The sequence below is a fragment of the Sinocyclocheilus grahami genome, unplaced genomic scaffold, assembly GCF_001515645.1.
Source record: "Sinocyclocheilus grahami isolate Dianchi unplaced genomic scaffold, SAMN03320097.WGS_v1.1 scaffold1239.1, whole genome shotgun sequence".
In the NCBI taxonomy this organism is placed as follows: domain Eukaryota; kingdom Metazoa; phylum Chordata; class Actinopteri; order Cypriniformes; family Cyprinidae; genus Sinocyclocheilus; species Sinocyclocheilus grahami.
Window position 1 is genome coordinate 220,888 of NW_015506418.1, and position 8,954 is coordinate 229,841.

At 49.2% G+C, this 8,954-nt stretch overlaps 1 protein-coding gene across 3 annotated transcripts in view; it reads right to left on the minus strand.

Moving 5' to 3' along the window:
* Positions 1–1,739: 1,739 nt before the first annotated feature.
* ldlrb (low density lipoprotein receptor b) overlaps positions 1,740–8,954 on the minus strand; it is a 10,545-nt gene continuing 3,330 nt past the window's right edge. The window contains exons 2-18 of one of the 3 annotated variants that reach the window (XM_016254339.1): positions 7,426–7,548; positions 7,176–7,298; positions 6,708–7,085; positions 6,505–6,627; positions 6,303–6,425; positions 5,732–5,851; positions 5,520–5,648; positions 5,266–5,437; positions 4,869–5,087; positions 4,679–4,797; positions 4,468–4,607; positions 4,256–4,397; positions 3,973–4,125; positions 3,797–3,898; positions 3,647–3,721; positions 3,368–3,531; positions 1,740–3,040 (exon numbers count right to left, since the gene is read on the minus strand). In XM_016254339.1, coding sequence (XP_016109825.1) covers positions 3,005–3,040; positions 3,368–3,531; positions 3,647–3,721; positions 3,797–3,898; positions 3,973–4,125; positions 4,256–4,397; positions 4,468–4,607; positions 4,679–4,797; positions 4,869–5,087; positions 5,266–5,437; positions 5,520–5,648; positions 5,732–5,851; positions 6,303–6,425; positions 6,505–6,627; positions 6,708–7,085; positions 7,176–7,298; positions 7,426–7,548 — 2,441 coding nt within the window. In that variant the 3' untranslated portion in view covers positions 1,740–3,004. Of the gene's footprint in view, positions 3,041–3,367; positions 3,532–3,646; positions 3,722–3,796; positions 3,899–3,972; positions 4,126–4,255; positions 4,398–4,467; positions 4,608–4,678; positions 4,798–4,868; positions 5,088–5,265; positions 5,438–5,519; positions 5,649–5,731; positions 5,852–6,302; positions 6,426–6,504; positions 6,628–6,707; positions 7,086–7,175; positions 7,299–7,425; positions 7,549–8,070; positions 8,194–8,954 lie in introns of all 3 variants that reach the window. The other 2 variants (XM_016254340.1, XM_016254341.1) reach the window with 2 other exon arrangements.

Genomic DNA, 8,954 nt, shown 5'->3' on the forward strand with positions numbered 1-8,954 from the left:
TGTGTGTGTGTGTGTGTGTGTCTCTCTCTCTCTCTGTGTGTGTGTGTGTCTCTCTCTCTCTCTGTGTGTGTGTGTGTCTCTCTCTCTCTCTGTGTGTGTGTGTGTCTCTCTCTCTCTCTGTGTGTGTGTGTGTGTGTCTCTCTCTCTGTGTGTGTGTGTGTGTGTGTCTGTCTGTCTACACAACAATGTGTTTCTGTTAGACTCCAGCTGCCTTTGGGAAGGAAATCTGATCTTCTGGGATTCAGTAACAAACACATGAAATGTTTCGTGTGCAACAGCAACTCATCATCAACAGAACATTCATCACACTTTCAGTGAAATACCTTCAGTTCATCATTACAGCAGCTTCTGAATCGCCATCACACTATTTCTAGCTTTAATACCATAACTTGAACACTTTATGTATTATCTGATTAAAAATAAAAGCACTGTAATTCATACAAAACTGGACAAGACGAGCATATCAAACAACACTGGATCAGGATCACAGCCAAGAAAAAAGCATTTTCATAACTTAATACAGTTTGAGCTGAGTTTTGTTGCATCTGTGTTTCTTCACTGAGGCAAAGTCCTGCATTAAAATCTCAAACGTAGGTGACTCTATTCATGAATCATAATAAGATTGTACATTACAGAACATAAAAGAAGATCCAGTGACTCAAAATCTGCATGAAATTAGATCTCAGTTTCTCATCGTCATGACAACACACAAGACACGCCCTCCTGCCGCATCACTGCCGTGGTGTGAGTTTAAAACCCCGCCCATCGCGCTGGACCTGACCAATGAGATCATCAGAAGGAGAATATTCTAAAGCTGCGAGCTGCTGATTGGACGGCGTCACTATTCACCTGCACACAGATCCTCAGCAGAGAACACGTGATGACTGATCCGATGGAAATGGGCGGGTCATTCGGCAGACACAGGCCTGCTGTTGTGCTGAATTTTAATTCCTTGCCACATAATGAAGTCTGGCCTGATTTTCGGATCTAAACTCACACCTAAGCCTAACATTACTGCACGAGGAGTCAGCTTCAGCTCTGATGTGTGAAGCTCTCAAGACTCACAGATGAAGAAATACACAAAGTTATTATCAGTGAGCAACAGTATTAGCAGAATGCTGCATTTCAAGAGTAAACCAGCAAACCATGAATAAACATGGTTCTACAGATAGATATGGTTCCTTAAATACATGTGTGGTTAAATAAGTGAATGCCACACGCTGTTCTTAAGAGTGTCACACATGCATCATGCTCTCGTGGATGCACTAAAGCCGGTTCTACAGCATGCCAGAAGTTACTGCAGATCTGGACCAGACTGTATTAAGCAGACCTGAACACGTCCTCAAGGTGACTTCATATCCATCATCACCTGGATTCAACCCGGAGTTCCTCTGATTCATGAAAAAACATCTGAAGACGATGGAATATGTGATTAAATACTGTAGAGCAAGAGTGACGTTCAGTCATGTGATATTGACGAGTGAATGTGAACAAACGCCACGATCAGTGTTTAATAATGAATGGAGGGGTGTAGACTGTGACTCTTCAGGCGAATCTTCAGCTTTATGATAGACACTGAAGCTGCCCATAAAACATCTGACCCCTGGATGAAAGCGAATCTCAGACCAACACGCACCAGAGAGAATCAACACAAACACACTGATTTCTGGTTTCAAAATGTGCATTTATTTAAAAACATTGTCAAAAACAGTTGAGTTGTTTCTTTGGGTGTCTTTTCATTCTGATCACTGGACCATCAGTCCTGAGATAAAGAATTAAAACTCCTACGGGTTCATCCCATCTTCACAAAAGCAAAACTGGCCTCAGATGATGCATTAACAGTAACGGCATGAGAATCCATTCAAGACTTCACCAGTCTGGTCCAACAGCTTTATATTTCTGTTTCATGCTTCATAAACGTATAAAAGTCCCTGAATGACACAGGTTCATTCCCTCTGTAGTGCACATCGATTTCTGGATGAGCTTTCTATATCGCATCTGATAAACAACACATTTAAAAGATAAAAGCAAGAAACTCAAAATCATACATTTACACAATAAATAAGAGCCTTCTTCATACAAAGACGGTGTGATAAAGGCGAGTGTTTACAGAGACAGACTGCAGACGTTTGAGGAGCGTTTGTGATTCTTCATTCGTCTGATAACAGTGCAAACGCTCCGATCCTTCAGATAACACGCTGCACTAGCCTCGTCATAAACAAAGCGTGCACAACAACAACAACAGAACACAAACACGCGGCTCTAACGGAGGTCAGAGGTCACCTGAATCTCAGCGCAGACACGTGACCCTGAGCACTGGTTCACGTGTCGAAGGCATCGTGGGATATTCACGCATTCAAACGCTACACAGGCACGATCAGAGTTAAGGCCCAGAATTCAGAACTTCACACGCGTGAGCAAACGAACCGCAGAACAAATACACTGTCATTCTCATTATTACTAAAGTAGCGCTGTGCATTCATAAATACAAGCACTTCATCAAAACAAAGTCAAACAGATTGTTCAAGTGTCTAAGAAGGAGAAATATAAATAAAATCTGTGACAGTCAACGAGCATAGTGCAAGAAGAGAGACACCTGTCTGCCCTCCACATACTCAAGAACATTTACAAAGATCATTTTAAATATTACACAGTGGTAATACCTTCAATAAGAGGACCTTAAAAGCTCACGAATCACAAATGAAAACAGTGGCGTGTTTGTGGCAAAGCCTCGGGATCCAGCAGATTCCTGACGAGTGTCTGTTTGAGATCTTCTGCTCTTCACTGTGATGACGTTAGATATGAGTGTGTGTGTGTGTGTGTGTGTGTCTGTCTGTCTGTCTGTGTGAGTGAGTGAGTGTCTTCATTCCTTATATGATGCAGGCATGATAAAAAGCAGAGCTGATCCTGGGATTGTTTCGCACATGTGGACGAGCGTTTCCTTCAGCTCGCTGAGCAGCATTTAAAGTGACCTTGAGCTTCTGGAGGAACTTCTGGAGGAGCGTCAGGCTGCGTCTTCATCCATACTGATCATCTGACACTGAGACACAAACACACACACACACATTAATCCCGTCTGAGGACATTCATAGCTGAATCTAAACACATCAGTTCAGTCAATCAATCAAATGTGTCAAATGACTCTTCTGTTCTAGTCAAATCGATCAGTAACTTTTCATGTTTCTGCCTCATCAGGACGAATCAGTACTGCTTACAGTGCTCTTAATTCATGTAGATTTACATAAAACATCTGATAACAGCACGTGTGTGTGACTGACAGCTGCTGAACATCAGTTTGGCGTGTGTGTGAGAGAGAGAGTGAGTGAGTGAGTGTGAGAGAGAGAGAGAGTGAGTGAGTGAGTCGTACCGATGGATGTGTGTATCCGTCCAGACTGGGGCTCCTGAAGATGTGAACCGTGTCGTCTGTTTTCTTTTGGTACACTGGGTTGGTGAAGTGGATGGTGTTGGTGTTCTTCTGCCGCCAGTGTCTCCATAGCAACACGCTGCCAACCACCAGCAGACACATGGCGACTGTGAGAGAGAGACACAGAGAAAGAGAGAGAGAGAGAGAGACAGACGGGTCACTCACGCTGGCGATCGGTCAGTGAGCGGCTCGTGTGTATCATGAGAATGAAGGTTTACTGACCGATTGGAAGGATGATGTACAGGACTGTGGGGTGCTGGGAAGGGCTGGAAACCGGCTCGTGTTCTTCATTAATTCCTGTAAAGAGGCAGACAGATGTTAAGTGTGTGATCGGAGTGGATGAACGTGCACCAGACAGGAGGATGGACTGACCGCTCCGAGAGCCCGTCTGTGTGGCGCGTGTCTGCTGCTGATGGTCAGGTGTTGATCCGGAGCGTCTGGGTGTGGTTCTGCTCGACGCCGTGCTGTTTACACCTGCACAGAGAACAGCCAGCGGTGAGCGTCTCGATGAAACCGTCTGGAGTGATCCAGATCGGGTCTGAACGCACCTGACACACACGTTCTCATGTCTGCGCGCAGGGTCATGTGATCAGGACAGGCGCAGGTGTATTTGGGCGAGCGTGTGTTAATCTGCGGCGCCGGCAGACACAGAAACTCACAGCCGCCGTTGAGCGCAGCCGCGTCTCTGCACCAGTCCCTTCCTGCAGAACAACAACAAACATGCAGATCAGCGACTGAGATACACAGATAAACGGAGCAATACTGGCATCAAACACACACGGCACACGGCGAGCGCTGAATGAGTGACTCGTGAAGCGCCATGGTTCTCACCGGAAGGCTGTTTCAGACTGTGATAAAGCACGATGTCTTCAGGACTCTGCAGATGTTCGGCCACAGCGGCGATGTCTCGTCCCGTCACGCGGTTGGCGCTCCAGATGCTGTTACTGTGCATGTCAGTCCAGAAGACTTTCTCCTGTGGGACAGACACACATGAGCACCTGAGGAACCGCACACATGCTCACGGCTCAGCGGCCGACACGCACCTCGAACACAGTGAGTGCCAGCGGGTGCCACAGCTTCTGCTCGTCGTAGATCAGCGTGTGCCGCCCGTCTCCGTTCACACCGATGCTGGACAGTGTGTGCAGCTTCGAGTCGACCCAGTACAGACGGCCGTTCAACACATCTGAACACAAAGCGTCACGCGTCAGCACACGGCACACACGGAGCTTCACACGCATCATCTGTGTGACTCACCGAGCGTGATGCCGTTGGGCCAGGCGATGTCATCCGTGACGAGAGGCGTGCGGTCAGCGCCGTTGAGCCCGCTCTTCTCGATCCGCGCCGGCTCGCCCCAGTCCGTCCAGAACATGAAACTGTGAAACAACAGATCAATAATCAGTACGAACGCTTTCACACACACTTCATCCCGTCTGCACACACTCACTTGCGCTGCGGGTCGACGACGATCGCGCGCGGATTCTGCAGGCCCTCGCTGACGAGCGTCTTGCGTTTGCTGCCGTCTGCCGTCGCCACAGAGACTGTCCGCAGCTCGCCGTCTGTCCAGTAGATGTTCCCGTGGACCCAGTCCACCGCCAGACCCTCGGGGCGGGAGATCCGGCTGTCAATCACAGTGCTGTGGTGGGCGGGGTCAGCGGCCGCGGCGCTGCGGGACACAAACACGCGAGATATACTATAAACACACACAGAAATACATGATGGTCTGATTCAGCATTACACTAGCAAATAAACAGAGCCGAAATACTGATTGAAATATTATATGAAAAAAGTAATCTGATTACATAACTCTCAATACTGTCAATCAGTCAGTCAGCGTCTCTCACCTGTAGATCTTCTTCAGACTCACGTCAGACCAGAAGATCCTGTCGCTGTGAACATCCACGTCCAGCGCCACCACGTTCTTCTGCTGGCGGATCAGCGCCGTGTATGTCCGGCTGCCCAGCGCCATCTTCCTGACCTCGTGCCGCGTGCTGAAGAGCAGGAACGCACCGGATCCTGCGGGAGGACACATGCATCTCAAGCTCTGAGCCGTTACCCATAATTCCCTCTGATCACTGGTTTCGGTTCAGTCACGCACCTGTTACCGCTTTGCAGTCTTTGGTCATGTGATCCAGCTCAAACCCATCTTTACAGTCACACCTGAAGCTGCCCGGCAGGTTTATGCAGATCTGAGTGCATCTGTCTGCGTCTGCACACTCGTCCACGTCTACACACACACACACACACTCGTGATGAGACCACACACACTCACGGACCATCATGCACTGCACTCATCGGGACGGAGCTCACCTTCACAGTGTGTGCGGTTGATCAGCTGGAATCCGGCCGGACACACACACTCGTATCCCATCTTCAGGTCGCTGCAGGTGTGGGAACAGCCGCCGTTGTTAGTGAGGCACTCGTTAGTGTCTGCAGGAAACACACGTCACATGATCATCAGTTTCAACAGATTTTAGAGTTCAGCAGCCAATCAGATCAGTGAGGACGCTGGATCAAAGGCTTGTGAAAGTGATGCCACACACTGACGCAGCATCAGCTGACCAGCGAGAGTTAGAAGAGGTGGATGCTGGAAATTCACATTTACACTGGATTGAAAGGGTTAGTTCATCCAGAAATTAACATTGTCATCATTTACTCATCTCCTCATGTCGTTCCAAACCTGTAAGAGTTTCTTCTGTTGAACACAAAGAAAGAGATTTTGAAGAATGTGGTCCTCAATGACTAATATAGTATTGTTTCCATACTGTGGACAACAACTGTTTGCTACCAAGGTTCTTCAGAATCTCTTCCTGTGTGTTCAGCAGAAGAAACTCAGGAGTAAAGGATGACATCTGTTGCAGGAACACCGAGTGAAACTCACTGCAGTCTTGGAGAGGCTCGTCTGACCAGTCGCGGCAGTCTCTCTGACCGTCACACACGCCGTCTGCGCGGATGCACTCGCCGCTGCCGCACTTAAACCGGCTCGGTCCGGCACACGCGTGCACTGCAGACACACACACAGTTACGGTCAGACAGCAGCTTCATCACATTCTCGCGTGTGACGGACGGCGTGCGACGCTCACCGGTGACGCAGTCCGCCTCATCGCTGCGATCCCGGCAGTCAGGATTCCCGTCACACTGCCGCATCCCCGGGACACAGCTGCCGTCGTTACACAGGAACTCATCCGGACGGCAGGTGAGCGCGGCTGCGACAGACACAGAACGTGAGCGAACGATCTCAGACACACTGCATTCTGCATCAGACATCAAACACGCGTGGACTCACTGCAGTTGTGCTCGTCTGAGCCGTCTGCGCAGTCAGAGCCTCCGTCGCACCTCCAGCTGCCGTGGACACACTCGCCGCTGGCGCACAGGAGCTCGTGATCGCGGCAGACCGTCTGCGGCTGCTGACCCGTGCCGCCTGCGCAGTTCTGCGGCCACTCGTCAGAGCCGTCTGCGCAGTCGGTGTCCCCGTCACAGGCCCAGAGCCGCGGCACGCACACAGAGTTATTGCACTGGAAGGAGCCGGGGCCGCAGGTGGGCGCGGGACAGGACGCCTCGTCGCTGCCGTCGTCGCAGTCGGAGTCAGAGTCGCACACGAACGACAGCGACACGCACTGACCGCTGCGGCAGCGGAACTCCTCGTCGGCGCAGGTCCTCAGGACTAAAACAACACAACAACAGAACCACCGTAAACACAGCTGAACACGCGACCTGTCATCTAGTAAAGTGAGCTTGAGATGGTTATATGTACCGCAGCCCTGCTCGTCTGCGCCGTTCTCGCAGTCAGACTTCCCGTCGCAGCGCCACCTGCTGGACACGCACTGATTGAGACGCCCGCCGCAGCTGAACTGACCCGACGAACACGTCTTGTGGCCTGCGGCGGAGAGTGAGCGTTAGCATACTGATCTCTGAGCGCACACTCAGTCATCTCATCAAGCAAAAGCAAATATAGTGACTGTAAACATCAGCAGCGGTGCAGTAATGAGGAGTGTGTGACTCACTGCAGGACTCTGGCAGCTCGTCGCTCCCGTCGCCGCAGTCGTCCGTCTGGTCACAAACCCAGCGGCTGGTGATGCACTTCCCGTTTGCACAGCTGAACCGCTCCTGACTGCAGACGGCCGCACCTGACGCACGCACACACACACACACACACACACACACACACACACGCATGATCACAGCTGATGTTTGATGTATCAGTTCGTCATATTCTAGCGGTGTCCCCATACTTAAAATTAAAACATTAACTTGTGAACTTTCATAGTAAAACATAACCACAAAGGTAAATGTTTAACATGTGTCAGTAGAGAGAGAGACACAGACAGAAATAGAGAGAGAGAGAGAGAGCTGGTCTTTGCACAAAGCATTTGTTGATTAGAAACATTCGGTGTCTTTGACTGATGATGGGTGTGTACTGTCTCTTTAAGACAATGGCAGAGGCGGACTTAATAATCACACCACCAGTTACTCACTGGTCTCTATGGAAACATTTGCATAATCAAGACACAGTAGAGATGAAGGAGGCGGAGCTTGATGGAAAAGATCCAGGATCTCTGAGCGCACACTCAGTCATCTCATCAAGCAAAAGCAAATATAGTGACTGTAAACATCAGCAGCGGTGCAGTAATGAGGAGTGTGTGACTCACTGCAGGACTCTGGCAGCTCGTCGCTCCCGTCGCCGCAGTCGTCCGTCTCGTCACAAACCCAGCGGCTGGTGATGCACTTCCCGTTTGCACAGCTGAACCGCTCCTGCCTGCAGACGGCCGCACCTGACGCACGCACGCACACACACACACACGCATGATCACAGCTGATGTTTGATGTATCAGTTCGTCATATTCTAGCGGTGTCCCCATACTTAAAATTAAAACATTAACTTGTGAACTTTCATAGTAAAACATAACCACAAAGGTAAATGTTTAACATGTGTCAGTAGAGAGAGAGACACAGACAGAAATAGAGAGAGAGAGAGAGAGCTGGTCTTTGCACAAAGCATTTGTTGATTAGAAACATTCGGTGTCTTTGACTGATGATGGGTGTGTACTGTCTCTTTAAGACAATGGCAGAGGCGGACTTAATAATCACACCACCAGTTACTCACTGGTCTCTATGGAAACATTTGCATAATCAAGACACAGTAGAGATGAAGGAGGCGGAGCTTGATGGAAAAGATCCAGAATGATGTTTGGAGGAGAAACTGATTGATCGGACTCTGCAGTATTTAAGAAACACAAATATATTTTTGTGCTCAATATAAACCACATTAACCAACTAGAACAACTCAACTAACTCAACTGGTTTTCCTCCATGAACCTGAAAATTCCCCAAATACACACAGGATGTGACACAAGCCCATTGTGTGTGTGTGTGTGTGTGTGTGTGTGTGTGAGAGAGAGAGTGAGAGAGAGAGAGAGTGTGTGTGTGTGTGTGTGTGGGTGTGTGTGAGTGTGTGTGTGTGTGAGAGAGAGAGAGTGTGAGTGTGAGAGAGAGGGTGTGTGTGTGTGTGTGTGTGTGTGTGAGAGTGTGAGAG